The sequence below is a fragment of the Hyaena hyaena genome, unplaced genomic scaffold, assembly GCF_003009895.1.
Source record: "Hyaena hyaena isolate Hyena2069 unplaced genomic scaffold, ASM300989v1 scaffold_1133, whole genome shotgun sequence".
Lineage (NCBI taxonomy): Eukaryota > Metazoa > Chordata > Mammalia > Carnivora > Hyaenidae > Hyaena > Hyaena hyaena.
Genome location: NW_024081767.1, coordinates 265,779 through 287,392, shown reverse-complemented (window position 1 = coordinate 287,392; position 21,614 = coordinate 265,779). Strand labels below are relative to the sequence as shown.

At 36.8% G+C, this 21,614-nt stretch overlaps 2 protein-coding genes across 9 annotated transcripts in view; one reads left to right on the top strand and one right to left on the bottom strand.

Moving 5' to 3' along the window:
* The window catches only part of ADAM22 (ADAM metallopeptidase domain 22), a 228,449-nt gene that overhangs the window by 109,194 nt on the left and 97,641 nt on the right, over positions 1 to 21,614 (top strand). For all 8 annotated transcript variants that reach the window (XR_005526500.1, XM_039222466.1, XM_039222465.1 and 5 more), the window contains exon 4: positions 11,495 to 11,561. Coding sequence is in view for 7 of the 8 variants with exons in the window: in XM_039222466.1 (XP_039078397.1) it covers positions 11,495 to 11,561 (67 nt within the window). In the remaining variant the exon portion in view is untranslated. The remainder of the gene's footprint in view (positions 1 to 11,494; positions 11,562 to 21,614) is intronic.
* LOC120224235 (ubiquitin-conjugating enzyme E2 L3-like) lies at positions 5,254 to 5,915 on the bottom strand. The gene has a single exon (XM_039222468.1). The coding sequence runs from the start codon at positions 5,913 to 5,915 to the stop codon at positions 5,451 to 5,453; it is 465 nt and encodes a 154-aa protein (XP_039078399.1). The 3' UTR covers positions 5,254 to 5,450.

Sequence of the window (21,614 nt, the reverse complement as noted above, 5' to 3'; positions counted from 1 at the left end):
TAAGAGATGTTTTGGTGAAGGAATGTGGTGAAAATGTGATTAGCTGGGCGCAAGAGATAAGAGAGGAAGAAAGGAAGATATTGACAATGGATAGTTCTCTTGAGTGGTTTTGCTTGATGGACAGAAAGAAATATACTAGCAGTTGGATAGGGAAATGATGTTAAGGATTGTTTTTATTTGTTTTTTGTGAATGGGAGAAATAACAGAGTTTAAATGCTGGTGGTAAAGATCTCATAGAAGGGGAGAATTTGATGATGCAGGAGAGGGAACAACATCTGGTGCCATGTCCCAGGGGAGGCAAAAAAGGATGGATTATGGTGCATGACTAGGGAGATTGACTTTGGATAGTTACATGGACAGCTAATTCCTAGAGCAGGAGGGAAGTTGTCACATGGCTTTAAAGAACTCTTTGAAGTTAGTGTTCATCATTGTAAAGGGAACACAGTCAGCTTGATGATAGGCTGCTCTTCAGTTTCATTCACTTTCACTGAGTAGGCCTGGTGCCTGTAACAGCTTGTTTTAATCAGGATTGGTCTAGCAAGGGGAGAATTACATGTTAGAAGGTGGGTAGGGAAAGCTGCAAAGCAGTGAATACTAAGATTGAATTGAAGCTGAGCAAGGAATGGTGCGAGGAGCAATGAAATGGTAGTAAGTTCAGTGGATTATGGATCTCATAGCGGTCAAAAAATTGAAATGGGATATTGAAGGAGAAAGTTAGAATGGATAGAAGTTGATCAGAGAGTGAGAGCCTTGGAAGTTAGAATATTTATATGGTAGGTGAAATGTAGGTGAAAGAATGGAGAAGATCAGAGGAGATGAGGTCAAGGATCTGAGAAGGCAGAATTATAAAGGTAAATATCAAAATCACCAATGATTACAACAGGAGTAGTGTTGGAGACTGAGATGAAAACCAGAAGCTAAAATCTTTACAGCAGGAGGGGAATTGACCAGGAATCAATAAATTGCCATAACGATCAGTGAAGGTGGTATAGTCTGATGATAAGAGATACAAAGTGGTGTGATTTTTAGTGGAATGTGCTAGAATGGAATGACATGGCAGTGAGAAAGATGGAGGTTATCTTTCCCCTGTCTTCACCAGATTCCTTTAGTAAGGATGTGCAGTCCTCCTGTAAGTAGGGTGCAGGAAAAGCAGTTCCTACTGTGAAGAGCTGCTTCTCAGGGGAAGATAGTGAAGGAAGTGTTCAAGGAAGAGATTAGAGATTTTGCTTTTTACCATGTGTGAATGCCAGAGGGCATCATCAAAGGGTATCTAGAGGTAGAGAGTGTGGGACAAGGCAATAGAGTCCTAAAGGAATTTGAGATCTGGAGATAAGGGATGATTTGGGAGCCTGACAGACATGAGGTGATAGACATGAACTAGGGTAATAGGCCTGGCGTAGGTTAATCTTGATGTTTTGAGAGCTTATTGCTATGATGAGGTTGTGTGGGCTGATGGTAGGTAGATGCTGTCTTACTAGGAACAGGCAGAATTGGGACTCTCACTTGACTCCAGCTTATGAGGTCACATAGCTGGGGGTGGGGAACAGTCTTACTTTTAGCAGTGAGCTCTTCTTTATTTCTGAGGGAGATGGTCTTGCTCCCAGAATATGGTTAGTGGAGAGGAAGGAGACAAAGAAGGTAAAGATGCTCATTACGCAAATAGCAATAGAGAATTTGTGGCTAGCTCTACATTGTTGAGTATGATTTTTCAAGTAATTAATATAAAAATGGAAATATTTAATTAATATACTTTATTTGAACCACACCTAAGAATTACAGCATTTTACAAATACCAAAACCTTCCATTTCTATAATGCTCATAGGAAATCTAAGTAAATATTGAAGCAAGTCTGTCAATTTTCTTTTTAAAACATGAGTCTTTGGGCTGCCTGGGTGGCTCAGTTGGTTACGCATTGGACTCTTGATCTTGGCTCAGGTCATGATCTCATAGTTTGTGAGAATGAGCCCTGCGTCTGGCTCTGCACTGACAGCACAGAGCCTGGTTGGGATTCTCTCTCTCTCTCTCTCTCTCTCTCTCTCTGTCTTTCTCTGCCCCTCCTCCATTCACCTCTCCGTTCCCCACCAATAAAACTGAAAATAAAATTTTTAAATTTTGGGTCCTTGGGTTTGGCTTTAATGGAGAAAAAGCCATTTTTTCTCCCTCTGTTTATTGTGCGATATTAAGATTCACTAGGAATTTCTTTTTATTGTTTTGCTGCATTGTGTTCCCTAGTATCTTTGGCTTTCAGCATGGTAATGAGTCACAATGATCAGAATATACCAACATACTGTTATATTAATATTCTTTTGCTAGAATATTAGTAGACTTAGTCTGATTATACTTAATGTTATATTAATATTCTTTTGCTAGAATATTAGTAGACTTAGTCTGATTATACTTAATGCCCTGGTAACATTTTTTTGTATGTCAGAATAAATCTAGGAGATTCTGGTTTGGTAGGTGGGTTAGAGGTGGTTCCCAGAATTAAAAAAAATTTTTTTGTGTGATTCTGCTACTAAGCCAGGCTTGGATACCTTTGCCTTAGTAGGAATAAGGATTCTATAAATAAGAGGCAATATTAATAATAGTGCCCAACTCAGCGGTCACTTAATCACATTTACTCTAAATGCCTTAGTCCTTATATGCACACTGAAAGCTCCTTAAAAATTTTCGTCAGATTATAACTTCCTCAGCAGGGCATAGCTGAAGTAGCCTCACCATTAGTTACAGGGTATACAGAAAATCTCTTATAAGGGCATAAGCAGGAGAAGAATTTTCATATTTACATTTTGGAAAGGAATAAAATGAAACTTTCCTCCAAAAGGCAGATCTTAAGTAAGCTTTTAATTTTGTTGTTTCCCTTTAGTTTAAACAAAATAGGAGTTTTAAATACTAATTATTACATACTGAGGATATAGACAACAGTTCTGGCACAAACTAGGGCTGAAGAATGGATGATTAATTCTCAGTGGTATGAATGTTCAGGATCTTTATCTGTTTTCTGTAGTGAGGATTCTCAAAAAGGTATTGATTTTTAAAAAGGATCTAGAAGGTTAATTCTTGATTAGATGGGGCAATAAAACAAAAGAGAAGATGAAATGGAGGGAGGGAATGCATAAAATGGAGAGAATTGGAAGAGGTTGTTTTTTTTTCCCCCTAAGCTTCTAGTTCCTTATATCTCTTATGTAAGTTAATGAAATTTGGATTCCTTAACCTTCCATTTTCCCAGTTATGTTCTTCTGAAAAGCTTTGAAACAAAAGGAAATCTCTATTTTTCCATTGTGGCCCCTGTCTAATGTGGTTTCTCCCTATTTTAATGGATGGATTATAGTAATACATGAAATTTTTATAATTCTTTTGTTTTTATTATCCCCAAGTAAGTTACATTGGGCTCATTTGGAGCCTGCTCTAAGGAAAAGGTGATGTTAATTTTATGCACTATTAACAATTACTGAATAATGAGAATAAACAGGCATGGTCAGCCTACTGCCTTACAAACTATTATTTTGTACAAATCTGTGGGTTGATTGGGCAGTTCTGCTTCATATAATATTGGCTGGGGTACTGTTACATCTGTAGGATCCAAAATGGCCTCAATCACATGGTTGGAAATTGGTGCCGGCATTGGCTGGAAATTCAGCTGGGGATGTCAAGTAGAGATTCTGGTTCTCCTCTACAAGCATCTTATTATGTGGTTGTTTAGGCTTCCTCACAGCATGATGGCTGGATTCAGAGATTCAAAAATGGAGAATTGCACACGCATGCAGGTAGAAGCTGCAAATCTCAGATATCACATGGTATTACTTCTACCTCATTAGATTTGCTACAGGGCCAGCTCAGATTCAGGGGGAGGAGGATGATCCCCAGGTGGCTGTTAGAGGAATGACAAATAATATGTAAACATCTTTAATTAACCACAGTCCATCTTTTGGCCACAAATTATTTACATTTTTCATAAATGCAAAATTCACTCAATTCCTCCAAACACTCCTGAAAATTTTTATTCTGTTATAGTATCAGACTCAAAGTCAGGGCTGTGGTCCTCATTGTCTGAATCAGGTCCTGGTATTTAATTAGCTTCTTAGATGAAGTAACTCAGGTATAGACCCTTGAACTGAAAAGACAAATGATCTGTTCCACAAACACTCAAGTTACAAAGGGAGAGATGAGGACAGGATGACTGTAGTAGATACTTGTGTTTATAAAGAAGGAATTAGGAAGTATCTAGCTTTCACTCGTTTATTGAAATTCTGATACTCCTCCAGGTGTATGTCACCAGTTTCCCCTGGTTAGGGAAGGGGAATATGTAGGTTAAGGCTCAGCTTTGCTTCCTGGGAGTGGTTGCCTGTGGTTCTTGGCTGTACTGTTTGAGTCACCATTTCTTTTCCGTAAGTAATCGGCCTAGGCTTTAATCTAAGTATCATTCTAGGTCTGCTTCATGACTATAAAAATTTTTCTTTGTCCATTTTGACCTAAGCTGGTGGTTATTCTGTTGGTGGGTTCTATGTGAATTCATTGGGTTTTACACCATTGGACAAAATCACAGCCACACCTCTTTTTGGGGGTAGGCCCTTCCCTATTTTTGACTTTGTGTTAAGATGCTATGGGACAGTGCCTTTAAGATTCTTGGAAACTTTTGGGGTGCCTGGGTGGCTTAGTCGGTTAAGCGTCCGACTTTCACTTAGGTCATGATCTCGCGGTTCGTGGGTTCGAGCCCCGCGTTGTGCTCTGTGTTGATTGCCAGCTCAGAGCCTGGAGCCTGTTTCAGAGTCTGTCACTCCCTCTCTCTCTGACCCTCCCCTGCTCACGCTGTCTCTCTCTCTCCTAGAAATAAATAAAAAACAGTAAAAAATTAAAAAAAAAAATTCTTGGAAACTTTTTTGTGTAGCTGAGGTACTGGTAGGCAGGCCCTGGAGAATCTTAGAACTCTTATATAGATGACATAATCCAGGTAAAACAGCCCTCTAAGTCTTTCTGGGGTCTTTTTTTTTTAATGTTTTTTATTTTTTTTTGAGAGAGGGAGACAGCGAGTGGGGACGGGGAGCAGAGAGAGAGAGAGTGGGAGACACAGAATCCGAAGCAGGCTCCAGGCTCTCAGCTGTCAGCAAGCACAGAGCCCAATGCGGGGCTCGAACCCACAGCCATGAGATCATGACCTGAGCCGAAGTTTGATGCCTAACTGACTGAGCCACCCAAGCGCTCCTTTGAGACCTTAACAAAGAGTCTTTTTTTTTTTTTTTTTTTAGAACATCTTAAATTTTTAATCCTTTCTTTACAGGTTACCTAGACCACTTTTGATTAAGAAAACTGTAGAAAGTTAGTAACTGCCACAAGCAAACGCCAGGCGGCGGCACGTGTCAATTTTCCACAGAGTCCTGCTTTGCGGGGTGTCTGAATGCGGCTGCTCAGGTTCTCCACTCACACTCGCTGGAATCAGTCGCGGCAGAGTTTAGTCCACAGGTCGCTTCTCCCCGTATTTCTTTGTAAACTCTTCAGCGTTCTTACAGAATTTTTTACGGTCCTTAGAGTATTCTTCAGCTAGGTCAGCCCGAAGTGGGTGCTCGGGCTGGGGGTCGTTCACCAGTGCTATGAGGGACTGGATTACTTGGTCGGTTTTGGTTGCTGGCTTCCAGTTTTCAGCACTAATAACCGGCAGACAGACCTGCCCCTTTTCATCGATGTTTGGGTGATAGATCTTTGTTTTAAATGTGATCTTCGGTGATTTGAATGGGTACTCTGCTGGAAAGTTGATTTCGATTCTGAAGGCCCCCTTATCATATGGAGGGTTGTCAGGAACAATAAGCCCTTGCCAAGTCAATAAATTAGCTTCATCAACCTGGATGTTACGGAAGTTTTTCATTCCACATTTGTGGATTTCTTCAAGCTCCTTCCTCAGCCTCCTGCTGGCTGCCATCTTGGATCTGGTGCTACTGCTTTCCCGAGACCTTAACAAAGAGTCTTGAAACCACATCCTTGATTTGATCGTGAACTTGAAGTCACATTTTACTGGCAATACCTTCGATTAGATCTTTGGTCTAAGGCTATTTTTTAAAAACTGTTTTCTCTTTCAGGTTTCTTCCTTCATTTGTTTTTTCCTTTGGTATTTTTAGTGGGAATACTGTAAATGATGTGTCCTCAGTTTATCACTTCAGGAGCACATGATTTGGGCTTATTCCATTACTAATGATGGTAACTGATCACTTGGTTAAGGTGACATGCCCCAGTTTTCTTCACTGTAAATTTATTACTAGAGTACATTTTGAATGTAGAATTGAATTCTGGGATTTAGCTGAGAGAGTTAAGCATTAGCCATGTTGAGTTTGAGATGCCTCTTTGACATCCTTGTAGAGGCTGGTTTAGTAACAGGGGTGCTGGTTGGTCTGTAGATTGGAAAGATAAAGTAGTCTTTTTGTGTTTCCATTTTATCAGTGAATACAGAATTGAGGTCATCAACAGGGAATTATGATGAAGGAATACTTTGGAGAGAAAGGTTTAGAAGAATCTTCTTAGAATAAACTGATTAGGAAAATGTAGTGGATTTATGGGCAGTGTTGTGCTAAGAGGGACCACTTGATAATTGTGGTCATAAATTCAACATATCACCATTCAGGATGTTTTGCTTTTTGAGAGCAGACTTTAATTATTAGAAGAGTTAAGTTTTACCACAATTGAGGTTTGGCCAAGTGAGCATAGTAGAGAGAGCAGAGCAAGAGTAGTAAAGAAGTTTAGTGTATGCAAGGGAGTGATTATCATGACAGAGCATGGAATATGAGCTAGATTAGGTGAACAGGAAAGAAGAGGTCAAGGACAGTGAAAAAGTGGTATGTAGGGTTCATGGTTTAAAAGTCACCAGCATCTCCTGGGTGGCTCAGTAGGTTTGATGTCTGACTCTTGGTTTCAGCTTAGGTCATGATGTTGTGGTTTGTGAGTTTGAGCCCCATGTTGAGCCCTATGTGGGGCTCTACTCTGGCAACACAGAGCCTTCTGAAGATTTTCTCTGTGCCACTCCCCCCTTCAAAATAGGCAAATTAATTTTAAGAATAAATAGATAGAAGTCTCCAAAGAGTTAAAATGGAAGTTCAAGAGAAAGATAGCTAGCAGATGGTGACTAGGGAGTGGGGTGATTGGAATCAGGATGTGGGAGGGATTATATACACGTTTCTGGTTTAATACCTACCAACTTCATATTACCTCCATTTTAGATATGGACAGATTATGTTGATAAAGATTAAATAACTTGACCAAAGTCCCACAGCAAATAAATGACTGAGTTTGGATAGGAAATCAAAATACTAGTTTTGTTTTTAAACTCCAGAATCCTTGTACTTCACCAGCTGCCTCTGATTCATGACAGTTGCCCACTAGACAAAGAGTAATCATTATTATGACTGAGAATGTTTACATTGTATTTGTTTTGCTTTCTCTAGGCTTATTATGGTATGCAAATGGAAAAAAAGCCTCAGAATACATTTTTAATTTTAAAACCATCTCCTTTCTTTGTAAAACAAGTGGCCTTTATAATTTGATTGAAAATGGTTTTCAGTTTTCATCTTTCAAAATTCACAAGTTAGCGCTCACACATCAGTTTTGAGTAAGCCGTTAACATAAATTCTACCTTCTCACTTTACAGTAAAATAAAATTTCCTAGTGTTAAGGAGATCCTCCATTTTCCTATAATTGAGATTATTTAAGTAGATCCCTGCTTAACCATAAACAATGCTTATCTAAGGAAAGGAACTAAGGAAATTTTTATTATCTCTGCTTTAGGAGGTTTCAAGAAAATTTGTCTAGGGTCTAAGTAGATGGTAGTAAAGATTTTATGCTTCAGTAGAGGAAAAATGACATTTTAAATAGAAGGTTTTTCAGCCTAATAATTAAAATAGCAATACTTAGCAGACTTCCACAATACTGCAAACAAACAAAACCCAATTACCAGGGCTGTTTTTAGTTTAAATTACATGGAGCCCTTTCCAACAATATGTGTAGGTCTAGTGGCTTGATTGAAATAGCTGCATAAATCCTGAGCAGGGAGTTTTCTTTGCTGTAATTACATTCATGTGGTGACTCAAACCCTCTTAATTCCTAGATTTTATAGATCAAAAGAAAATATTCCCTTGAATTTTGAAAACCTGGAAGATTCAAAAGTTGTTTTTAAAAAAAATATTGTGATTATTACTACCACTACAGCTTCTCTAAGTGGTATTACACCTAGTTGCTTTTGATCTCACTCATGCTAGCTCTGATAATGGGGATTTACTCAGGTGACTGATGGGGAAAGGATCCCACAGATACTCGGCAGCAGGGATGGGCTGTTCTGGATCCTGGGATGTAAATAGCAGAGATTTGGGTTGTTCCTTCTGGTATTCACTACTGATTCAACTCCATTTCTCTCAAGTGTCTGCTTATTTTTGACTTTCTGCTTCCCTTTCCTTGAATGCTTTTTGTGTGAATTTACTTGTACAGATTCCTAAGGGAAGCAGTATTTGGTTCTGCTAATAAACATTGCCTGTGTATGGCAGTTTTTCTCTCCCACTTCTGGGAAGTTGTTTGAGACTGATACAAGGTTGGGAGACAGTCCTTTGCAGATGCCTGACTGATATCTCTCCTGTTTGGGGTATGGTCACCGCTAAGAGGGTGAAGTGTGGATGCTGCCACAATGACATATATTGGTTGAGGCAGATCTTTATCATGCAGCTTCACTTTTGTTAGAAACCCTTGGAAATTTGTGAAGTACTATCTGATATCCCCATGATAAGAAAAAAAAAAAGCAAGCACGAAATGAAAGACAACTGTTGGTTGGCTGTACAACAAATACTCTCTCCACCACTGTCCTTCCTCTAACATTGTTCAGCTCTCTTGGGTAGTCATGACATACATGCCAGGCTCCAGAGAAGGAGAACTTGATTGTTCAAAGACAAATGTCTGAGTGAAAGGATTTTTGGGGCGCCTGGGTGGCTCAGTCGGTTAAGCATCCAATTTTGGCTCAGATTCACGGTTTGTGGGTTTGAGCCCCACGTCAGGCTCTGTGCTGACAGCTCAGAGCCTGAAGTCTGCTTCAGATTCTGTGTCTCCTCTCTCTGCCCTTCCCCCGCTTGTGCTCTCTTGTCTCTCTCCCTCTCAAAAAATAAATAAACATTAAAAAATTAAAAAAAAAAAGAAATACAGGTTGTTGTTTTTTTTAACCTTGGGATATTTTTACCTATGTAACATCCTTAGCCATGTTAGGGTCCTGATAGGAGCCAGTTAAGAGAGCAGGTCACTCACCACACTGATGGTAGAACAGAACGATGAACTTATGCCTGGTCACGTAATTGTGCTGAGCCACCACACAGGTGGCTTTAGGTCACATGGCTTGCTGAATTAATTTGAGGGACATGATGAGAAGCAAGAGGAAAGAAGTGGGTAGGTTAGCACACTTAGGATAGGGTGCAAGTTGGATGGAAGGATTACTCCAGCTAATCCTCAGGTACACGGAGTTCAGACATGTATGAACACATCTGCTTCTGTCTGCTGCTTCTGGTTTCCCTACTGATGATGTGGTTTTAAGGACTAGAGTTAGGTTTTGGCAAGCTTCATAAGTAGAAGGTAGTCCAAGTTAATGACACCCGTTTCCTGTATCTGAGTTACACAGAGACAAGTATGCTTGGTCGAGGGTTGTAAATTGTTGTTTAGCTTGATGAACAGTCATGAATTCTCTTTGTATTTTGGGGGCAAAGAAAACATGAGGCAGAAATGGGTGTCAACAGTGTTTCTTAAACAAAGCTATTTTACCCCTAAGCGTATATTGGTAATATTTGGAGACATTTTTGATAGTCATGAGTTATCACGTGTTGTGTCTGTGTGATGCTACTGGCACCTAGTTGTGTAGAGGCCAGGGATTTGGCTAAATGTGTTACAGTGTATAAGACATCCCCCAAGACAAAGAAGTATCTGGCCCAAAATGTCAGTAGTATGGAAATTGAGAAGTTGTGGGTGTCACCAGTAGGTGATTGAATTAAGACCTCATAAATAATAAGTGTTTTTGTATAGTGTATCCTGGATATTTACTATCTTTTTTGTATATTTATTATATCACGAACATTTATCTCCCAGGTGCCACATGAATATTAGGTATCTTTTGGTCATCCATCCCTTTCTGTCAATGTGTAACACACATGATCTTCTTAGTTATACTTAACACGTCCTCTGTATTCTGGCACATTTAACAAAATTTTTTTACTGGCTACTTATGTATCTTTAAATCATCTTAAATGTGTTTGCATGTATTTTATGAACTCCAAATTTATTCATCTAACATCTGGAGACTTGAAAAAGCACATTTCTAACAAGAAATATGATATAAATGTCCTGATTGTTTAAGCCATTTTTAGTTGTGTTTTCTGCATCTTGCAGTTTAGAGCATCCTAGCTGGTTCCCCTGTAACATCAATAGGAAAATAAATTCCAAAGATAAATGAAACAAGGACTTAGACTATGATTATAGGTTTCCTAAATGGTAATGTAAGGATCAGAGGCTGGAGGAAAATTGATTATGGCACCTGGGTTAATATAACACATGTTTGATCATTCTGTTTACGTTTCAAGCAACTGTAAACAGGATGCTTATCATGGAAGTCCTGTGTGCTCAGAAATTCACATTTTTTAAATGATTTGGACAATTTTGGCATGGTGACCTTCAGAATACTGTGAAAAAGATTATTTAGTTGGTTGAGTGTTTATTAATACATTTAGAAATTTATAGCTTCACAATTATTTTTACTTAATGTTAATTTTATTTATTTAATTAGCTTGTTTGCTTATTTATTTATTGCTTTAAAAATCTTCAGACTTTAAGGCTTATTATAGAAGTTGTATCTTGAGGCACCACCATTAAAGGGACACTCTTTTCACATGTATGGAATTAAAGAGAAGCATATTTAAGAAAATGTAAACATGTTTAAATTATACAAGAAGATTGTTTAGGAGAGATTTCAAAAAGGATTATTTAAAAATGGTCAAAGCCAATTCCTTCTCATTTCTTCTACCTTCCTTTGCCCCTTTTAAATGTTTTTGTAATGGAAAGGAATATTTTGTTAGATTAAAATATCACACTTTAAAAATGAGTACAGTAGCACATCTGAACTATTTGATAACAGCTAAAGTAAAACCAGGAAGAAGTCATCTTGCAAAGAATGGTGTGTTTATGATAGTTTCCTAGACCTGTTGACCTCTATCAGTGGAATAAGATCTGCTGAACGATGTGGTGGCAGGTGATTTAACCTCATATTTTTTAGAAGTCTTCAGGTGTGTGTGTGTGTGTGTATTTGTGTGTGTGTAAGAAAGAGAGAGAGAGACAGAAGAAGACTGGGAGGGATACAGAGAGAGACCAATAAAGTTTTCTTTTTGTATACAAATCTAGGTTAAAAATCAGGAAGCTGGTAAAAGTAAACTTGGTGTATTTCAAGTGATTAACATTCTCAGGGTCCTCTTTAATCACCATTTCTGTCTGTTACAGCGATTTGCTGTCCTCTGAATACGTAGAGAGACACATCGAACATGGAGGGAAGACTGTGGAAGTTAAAGTGAGTAAGATCATCTCCCTCTGGTGGATATTTTTTGAGAATTTTAAAATACTAATTATGATTTTAATTTTCAGTGAAACTTCTAATGTACAGTTTTGGAGTTTTTATATTTCATCATTTTTCAAGCAAGTGTAACACCCACTTGTGAATAAAACCTTTAGTTATCAAAAAAGAATTCTTATTGTGCTATAGGAATTGTGGGAGATATGTTTTATGGGATTAATAGAGTGCAAGCGTTCTTACTTTAGAATATGTCACAAAAAATAATTCCTGAAATTTGCCTTTAAGGTTAGCCCTGAGAACCAAGAGGTGAAATCTTAGGTCCAGGGTAGGTATGTGACTTTGCATTCAGTTGAAAAAGACATTCCCCTGGTAAAGTGATACATTTATTTGGTTTACAGGGAAGTCCCAGGAGTTATAAATCCCTGGAGAGAGAAATCTCAGGATATTGGCTTTTTTTTTTTTAAGTTTCTTATTTATTTTGAGAGAGAGAGAGGGAGAAAGAGAGAAAGAGAATATCCTGAGCAGGCTCCATGCTGTCAGCATGGAGCCAGATGTGGGGCTCGAATTCACGAACCATGAGATCATGATCTGAGCTGAAATCAAAAGTCAGTTAGAAGTTGGATGCTCCACTAACTGAGCCACCCAGGTACCCCAGGATACTGGTTTCTGTCAGGTAAGCTCTGAGGAGATGACTTGTAAATAAAAGCCTCTTTCAATTGCTGGCATAGGCATGTGTATTTTTTTCTAGTCTACTGATGATGTAATCTGAGGGTTTGTGAGACCAAATCCCACCCAAAGGTTTTTTTAGGCTCATTGTGTAGTATAATAAGTTTTAGCTAAGTGTTTATTTTCTTCTGAACAGTGTTCAGACTACCTATTTTGCCTTGTCATTATTATAATGGCATTTACATATATTTGCTTTCCTTTTCAGAACATACGTTTGATACAGACTCATTTTTGAAAACTCACGAGTAGAGAAAAGTAAAAATAAAAAAGAAAAGTCACTAAAATTCATCACTGAGTTAAACTTTGCTTTAATTTTGTTGTATTTTCTTTTAGTATTGTTCTGCCCTGTGCACTTATTTATATTTAAAATTTTTAATGTATTTGCCATCATATGCATCTGCAATATTGTATCTTGCTTTTTAATAAAAATTTCTATACTATATATAGACATCTCTGATAAAGAGTTAGAACAAAATCTGTTAATTTTTACAAGTGAACTAATTATAATAATTATGCCAGTCCTTTCAGAAACTTATTCTTAAAAACTTGTTAAGACTGACAAATTGAATGGTTGATTGATTTATTTCACTGCCTTACTGCGGAAAGGATGTCAGGAATCTTCTAGGTATGACACAGGAGAATGGTGCTACTTTCCTTATAGTTGGAAAAAATTACCTAGATTTAGAATTTCTGGGCTTTTATTCTCTTCCCTGTTACTTGGCTTCACTTCCCTATTTTCTATGATGTTTTTCTGAATACAGAGTATATGTTATCATTAAATTGAAGAGGAAAAGAAACAGGCAGTTCACTATCTATTTCTGTTTATGCCTGTCATTGGAATGAGAAAATGCAAATATGAGCATGGAGGGCAAATGGAGCAAAAAGCTATCTGCTGTTGCTACGGTAATGTCCCTTTTCAGGAAACTTGTACTTAACAGAACATACTCCACTCTCAGATCATTAGGCTCCATGGGTATATATAACACTCACAGCACTGACTTTCTGCACAATCTTTGCTGATTTTCCAGTCTGAGAATTGTATTTTCTTTGTTGATGTTTTGCCTAACCCCCAATCCTATTAAGCCAGGTAAATAAAATCCAACCTTCATTCAAACCCTTGTGCCAGAAGACATTTCTCTCTTTAAGAAAACCACTTGGATCTCACCCATCGCCTCCATTTGTTTCTAGTCCATTTAAAAATCTAACTCAAAATTCTCCTCTGGGTTTTTTCCAGAAACCACACTGAAAGCCCTGAATCCTGCCCCATCAATTGAGTCAGTAGCCAGCTATTTTCTTTCTGCTTCCCTCATGTCTTGCCCTTTGTGCTTAGCTCTTTGGGGTGTTTTTACATGAACCTGTTAGTTCTCTTTTCTTTACTAATGACTCAGAATTTTCTTAAGCTTTTCTTTTCACTATACATTTTGAGTCAACTAAAATTGTAAAATTGTAGCATTTTATATTATTTTCTTTTTCTTCTTACCTTTTCAGTTTTTTTTCTTATGTCCTGCATTAGTTTGCTAAGGCTGCCATAACAAAGTACCACAGAGTGGCTTAACCAACAGAAATGTATTTTCTTACAATTCTGAAGGCCAGAAGTCCAAGACCAAGGTGTCACCTGGTTTGATTTCCTCTGAGGCTTGTAGATGGTGCCTTCTCCATATGGCTTCACATGATTTTTCCTTTGTGTATATCTGTGCTCAAATTTCTTCTCCTTAAAAGGACATTCATCATGTTGGATTAGGGCCTACTCTTACCAACCTCATTTTAATTTTGATACTTCTTTAAAGACTATCTTCAAAATCTGAGATAGTATGGGGTTAGGACTGCAGTGTAAGAATTTCAGGTGAATGCAATTAAGCCCATAATACCTTTCCTAAGAGTTTTGTTTTGTTTTTATTCTTTCATTTTATTAAAAAATTATCTTTTAATGTTTATTTTATTTTTGTGGGAAAGAGAGAGCACGAGTGGAGGAGGAGCAGAGAGGGAGACACAGAATCTGAAGCAGGCTCCAGGCTCTGAGCTGTCAGCACAGAGCTCCACACAGGGGCTCGAACTCACGAACTGCGCGATCATGACCTGAGCTGAAGTCGGACATTTAACCGACTGAGCCACCCAGGCGCCCCTTGTTTTGGTTTGTTTTTAAATTGGGTTTTCTTTTGGAAGTGAAATAAGTGAAGGGTATGAAATCAAGACAAAACTCTACTTTTTTGATAATATAAAATCAAATCATTATGCCAGAGTTAAACAATGACTGGCCATCAGTCTAATAAATGACCTTCTTCAGGTGTCGTGGAACCTTTATTTGTGAGACTCAGGTGCAATTCACATATGTAAGAGTGTGAGTATGAGTGTAAGAAAGGAATATATTTTCATGGAAAAGTACATAATACCTACTTTGGCAAATCTTTTAGATTGTGATTATATTTTAAAAACTTTTTTAATTATAACATATAACACTGGCACCGAAATTACTAAGGTGAATACCCTATAACCACTATGCAATTCAAGAAATAGAGCTTGACCATCTCTTCTGTGTGCTCCTTCCCAAAGCCTAGTTCCTCCCGTGCCTCTTACAGATTTCTAAACACTATTGTGACTTTTCTGGTTTTATTTATTGTTTTATTAAACAAGCATGTATCCCTGTAGTTTATTTTTGCCTCAGTTTTCTTTAATGATTTTTAAAAAGTCTTTTATCATCCATTGGTTTTCCCATATCTTTCTCTTTTGATAACAGGTTTGTTTCTTCAACCGATAAATTATTAATCTTACGTGTTTTCTCACAGTCTGGATTTTGCTGTTGACATAAATTTTATTATTTAGAGTAAAATGAAATATATGTCAGTGATCTTTTTGTAAGATAGTAGTTTGTATTTTCTGCAAAGACATTCTATGCCTTGTCAAAGGTAGTTTTATTCTAGTCATATAGATACATAATCCTGATTTTAAATTTTTTAAAAAAACTTTTCTTCAAAGTTTACAAAGATAAAGCCTTTAAGCAGAAAAAATATATCTTTTTGTTCCTTTAATAAGACATAGTAATCTCATCTTTCACTTTATTTTGGGGTCATTTAAAAATTAAGTTCTAAGTTTGCTCCTTAGCTTAGAGAGAACTTTTATGTGTTTGATGCAAACTTTTAAAAGATTTTTAACAGTAAGCTTCAACTGATCAGAATATTTGGGAAGAAAATCTTTTCATTTTGACTGTGAAGCACTGTAGATCTAGATTCTTAAGACAAAGTAAACTGGGATTGATGAGTAGCAGCAAATGAGTGTAAATCGTGCAGTTTGCTGTTTTATTGTTAGCTAGCTTTTTTGTCTTGAAGCTGAAAGCTGTCAGTATTCAGCTTAATTGGTTTTTAGTTATATAGACCCTAGTTAATCAATGTTATAATACTAGTAATAGTAATCATGATATTTATTGCTTGTGATGTAACAAACACATGAATTTATATGTATTAAATGCTCAAAATGATTAAGTATAATTATTATATATGATTATAATGATTATAAATTATATATTTATATGATTATAAATATAATTATTATGACACTTGACAGGAAACTGAGGTTATGTAACTTGCTGAAATTAACAAAGTAAGGAGTAGTAGAGCCACAGTTGAAATCTAGGTTATTTAACTCCCGAGCTGACTCTTACACCATGTTACCTACCATATATTCTATATTATATAAGAGAGGATAGTCATGAAAACTGAAATGTATTTTACTTAGACTGACTTTATACATACCTAATTCATTTTGAAGGTACCTGATGACTCCTATATAGTCTTATCCTTAAACTGAAGTGGTGGTCTACTCAAATACCTTTGGGTATTTCAAATTTGGTTGTGTGTTAAGGTAGTTTTTCAGTAACGTCATTTGCCTTGTGCAAAATGTGGTAAAGACACATCCATTACAAAGCCTGTTTTACTTATTACATCTCAGGAAAATCACCATAGTAGGAATTTTGGATTATTAGGAATGATTCTTTATATTTACCAAGAATATATATAGATGTGGAATGGAGTAAATTTCCTTTGGGTGAAAAAGTAAGAATAGTTATCTTGGTAGAGATATGATTTATTGTATTTATTACCTATGAAAGACCATGACCAGTCATCAATATTATTTGTTCTAACAATATTTTTTGTTAGATTTTTTTTGATGAGTTATGATAAGCAAAAGTAAGAGCTGATAAGTATCTACATAACTCAAATTATTTCTAATCTACTGTATGTGAGCACTACCAGCTTGTCTTTGGATCAGGATCCTAACGGATGTGTACAGAATGCTCATTATACAGCACTGACTTTGTCAATCAACTGGTTACTGTTCATCATTTAATTGAATTGAGTGCACTCAAGGATCATTGTCTCAGTTTATATCCATAGTGGCAGTAAAAAGATGGTAAGAAAGCAGAAGAGTGTGGATCAAAGTTGAAGTCTACAAATGGGTAAAGGAATCAGAGTGAGTGCTCTGTGTTAGGGGGCATGTACCAAGAGGAGAAAGTGTTTATCTGAAGGTGGGAAAGGTTATAGTGACTCGAGGAAACCTTTTACTCTAATAGAATGATGGTGTAATTTTCATTAAAAATATTTTCTAAGGAGGGGCTTAGTTGGTTGAGTGTCAGACTCTTGGTTTCAGCTCAGGTCATGATCCCAGGGTTGTGAGATCAAAGCCTGTGTTAAGTTCCATACTGAGCATGGAACCTGCTTGGGATTCTCTCCCTTTACCTCTGCCCTGCTCTCTCTCTCTCTCTCTTTCTCTAAAAGGAACATTTAAAAATAAATAAATAAAATATTTTCTAAGAAAATTGAAATGGCTACTCTTACTTCTGGAAATAGAGTATCAGTGAAGTTGATAAAGAAGCAAGGAGACAGCCTGTGTTTTTCTACCATAGTTTTTCTCCGGCTGTTCACATCATCTTAACCTCCCTGGGGTTGAATGTCCATGAAAGATTTCCAGCACAGCACAGTACCATCTATCAGCAGATGCCTGTACTACAGGCAGAATCTCTAGATTCCTTTTGCATTCATTTTTCTAAATCAGATTTCTAGCTCCTTTTTTCTTAAAAAAGAGGTAACTTTTTTTCAATCCTGCATTTAACCTTTTTGTTTTCCACAATGAATGTGTCAAAGATAGGAAAAAACTTTTAGTGGGGAATAGCTTTGAGAGATCACTTAGAAAATATTAAATATGATGACTGTCAGGATAACATATACCTTCCTGGCTTATGCTATCTTTGTAGTTCCTTTAAGCCTGAACAGTATCCATAAAAAATTCCTTGTTATCTTGAGTTGTATTCAAGCTTTCTTGTGTTTCATTTTCTGATTTCTCCATGAGGAACATAATGTTCAACACTTTAATAGTTTAAAAGGTGTATAATGTATTAAATAAATGTTTCTTAAAGGTATCTTTTAATTTGTTTTGTTTGTAAAAAAAAATACCCCCCAAATAATTATATGTTGGTGTAAAATACTGTGGACTGCTTTCTTAAGTACAAAATATTCTCAGTTTGTCATTAGTGACAGAATTTAGTCTGTTTAAAATAAAGGCTATTGTTCAGTGACTGCATTCTGCTTCTACTTTTTATTTTAATGACAAAAGCTTAACATATCCTTTTATGAGATAGAGATTTTTCTTGAATTCATTGCATGCAATTGAATAGTGTGTAAATGCTTGAACTATTTATTTTTTGGCCATAGGAACACAAAAATAGCTATTAAACTGCCAGAGTGTCATTATACATATTTATTGCAGCAGAAAAGATGAACAAACGGGTTAATCTACTTTTGCTTATTCTGGATATCAAGTTTCCTTATTGATTCTCAAAACTGCATTACCGTTCAGAATCCTGGTTCTTTCTATAGGAGCAAGAAGAGTAAGCGATTAAGAAGAAAAGGAAAACCAGTCCTGGGTGTTCAGTAAATTTTGCTGCATGTATTAGTACAGAGTCATCCATACCATTGCGTCAGTGATGAATCTTCTGAAACGAGACCTGTGTTTTTTTTTTCAAATAGCTTTTAGGTGATCTCTTTGTTTTGAAGCTGTCTTTAACGTGAAATGCAAGCAACAGCCGCTGTTGCCAAGTAATCTGTACAAAAGCTTTTTAAAATGTCCTTTTTTTTTTTTTTTTTAGGAGAACAACTCAACAGCAGCATTTCTCTTCCAAATTGCGCTATTTACAACTTCCCCTCACATTTGAGGGACATGCTTTCTGTCTTTTTCTATCTTGAATTCTCACTACAGTAGCTTTTTCAGAGCCTCTTGGATAAGGAAATAACACTTAGTTACCTAGATGGTAATTAAGTCACATGGTCTGGGAAGATGCTTTTAGAGAGGATTTTTTTTTTAAATGGATCTATTTATAGAAGTTGTCATGTAAGCTTTTAGTTGTATCACCTTTAATTTCAAATTCGAGGCTCAGGCATTTCCCCTGGCCCTGTAGAAATGGGGAAGGCCTTTTTATCAGGTAAAGTAACTCAGTGATATGCATTTTAGGGATGGCCAGAGGGGAAGACAATCAAATACCCTTAGTTGGCCCTTTGACGGGTCTCCTGCTGCCATGGTAACTGGGATTATTTTTTAAAAAACCAGCTTTATTGAGATACAGTTCATTTAATATAAACTGAAGTAATTTTTGGTCTCAATTTTGTCTGTTAGGGAGTTTTTTTTTTTTTTAAACTAAGTGTTTGTAAATAGAGTTGATTAAAATTATTACAAACAATTTTAGTGGAGGCATTGATAGTATGTTTGGCAGATGCAACTACCCATATGTCAGAATCTGTATTTATGTTCTTGCTGCTAGATTTCCTGGGAGATTTAGGCTAAGGACTTTCTCCACTGAGCCAAAACTCTATGTGCAGAACCCCAGGTGCAGGATGAAGGACAATTTTAAGCACAGGTGTTACAGGCTGTGCAGGACCTCACATGGGTTCTCTTCACCAGAGGGGAGATTTTCAGTTGTCTTATCTATAGATATGACAACTGTTTACACTAATAAACACCAACTTCAGGGGCCCCTGGGTGGTTTAGTCAGATTTTGGCTCAGTTCCTCATCTCACAATTCATGAGTTTGAGCCCTGCATTGGGCTCTCTGCTGTCATTACAGAGCCTGCTTCAGATCTGCTGTCTTCCTGTCTTTCTGCTCCTCCTCTGCTTGTTCTCTCTCTCAAAATAAATAAGCTTAAAATAAATTAAAATAAAATAAAATCAAGTTCATCACAAATATACAATTAAAACACGTTTTTTAAATTTATTTTGAGAGAGAGAGAGTGAGCACATGTGCATGCAAGCAGGGTGGGGTCAGGGTAGAGAGAGGGAGAGAGAGAAGCCTAAGCAAGCTCCATGCTCTGCAGAGTCCCACATGGGACTTGATCTCATGACTGCGAGATCACGCCCTGAGCCGACATCAGAGTCAGACACTCATCCGACTGAGCAGTCAGGCGACCCACAAATACATGATTGTTAAAATCAATTCAAGAAATTTCTTCTCAATTCTCTGAGACAGTTTAGCCATGATGTAACATCAGTCTGACTGGTAGTAAAACCTGAATGACCTTAAAAAAATTATTGAGCTATATATTTTTCTTATGCATGAATATTTAGTTATCAGCTGTGGCTAAACTAGTTTTATATTTTATTATATTTAATGATTTCACTAGCCCATAACTGCTGACATAGGTAATTTTTTTAAAACTCAGGATATAAGGATCCTCCAAGAATGAGATCTAGACTTTCTACAAAATACATATATATATGTAGAGTTAATCTTCCAGCAATTTAATAAGAAGTTATTGAATTGAATAATGGGGAATGGTAGTGGGATTCAATCTTAGAATCTCCTGGATTAGAGATGGTTTTATAACTACAAATAGAGCCAGCACAGGAAACCTTGTTCTTCTGGTCCAAATTTAAGCTGCTGCTCATTTTTAAATATTTTAATTTTTGAATAGTGAATTATATTGAAATGAGGACTCCTTAGTACTAGAGCCATATATCCTCATGTAAGTATTTTAAAGTATTTTAAGTTGTGAACAAAAGTATAGCTGGAAAAGCCGTCTACTTGATGGTTAGCGTTTGGGGATCCTAGTCAGCTGGCTTTGTTGATTGATAATTACCATGTGTTGCTTTCCTGTATAAAGTCTATGTTTTCATTGCTATCTGTAGGACTTAATCTTTCTTAATGGCAAATTACTGCTGTCAGTGGTTTTAATGTTAGCTGCTTAGAAGAGTTAACCAATTCTCCTTAAAAGCCAAACTCAGTTTGCTTCCTTAAGGATATTGGTGGCATGTTCTCTCCAGCTAATTATACTCACTTTAATGGAATTGAAAAATAAGATGACTTGCTGTGCTTCTGTTTTATGTCCTTCTCAAAATTTTACATTTTTGCAAATGGATAATTATTATGACCTCATGGGTGCTCATTTTACCATCAGGGATTTCTTGTTTTATGCAATCTATACCTCGTTGAATCATATTGATATAGTGATGGGATCAATACTGGTAACTGGACTGAGGAATAATAAGATTAGAAGTACTAGTGGCCGTTGAAGAAATAGCAAATGCTGGTATGGTACTAACTGTGTGCTGAGTATTAGTCTAATAAATGTTTCACATATGCTAAGTTATGTAGTCCTCCAATAGTTGCATTGTTATCCTCGTTTTGCAGTGAGGAAACAAAGACACAGAAAGTTTAATGAACTTGCCCAAGAACTTAAATCCAAATAGTCTGGTGCCAGAATTGCCACTATTATTCACTATAGTCTACTTTCTGTATGGAAACAAATAATAATAGAGGAATCAGAATACAAATATTTAAGTTAAAACACTTCACTTTGCCATTTTCAATTACTTCTCCATTGGCACTTGTTTTAGTAAGCCACACATTGAAGATGTAATCATTTGGTTTAGGTGAGTCTCAATTATTCTAAATATAAAATTTCTATTATTCTAAAGAAAACCAAATGCCCTCTAAGGAAGCCCTGTTTTTTCAGCCATTTTCTCTTGGGGTTTATTTAATAAAAAAAATTTTTTTAATGTTTATTCATTTTTGAGAGAGCATGAATGGGGGTGCCCAAGACAGAAGGAGACATAGAATCCAAAGCAGTCTCCAGGCTCTGAGCTGTCAGCACAGAGCTCAACGTGTGGCTCGAACTCCAGAGCCCTGAGATCATGAACTGAGCCGAAGTCTGATGCTTAATCATCTGAGCCATCCAGGCGCCCCTTTCTCTTAGGGTTTATTTTTAATCATTCTTTCTTCTCCATAGAGGTGAGACTGAATATTGTTCAGTACAGGGAATCACCAGGCTCCTAAATTATAATCCT

What these genes read in the sequence shown, in the direction of transcription:
- LOC120224235 (XM_039222468.1), bottom strand. Translation starts at nt 5,915, where the DNA reads ATGGCAGCCAGCAGGAGGCTGAGGAAGGAGCTTGAAGAAATCCACAAA.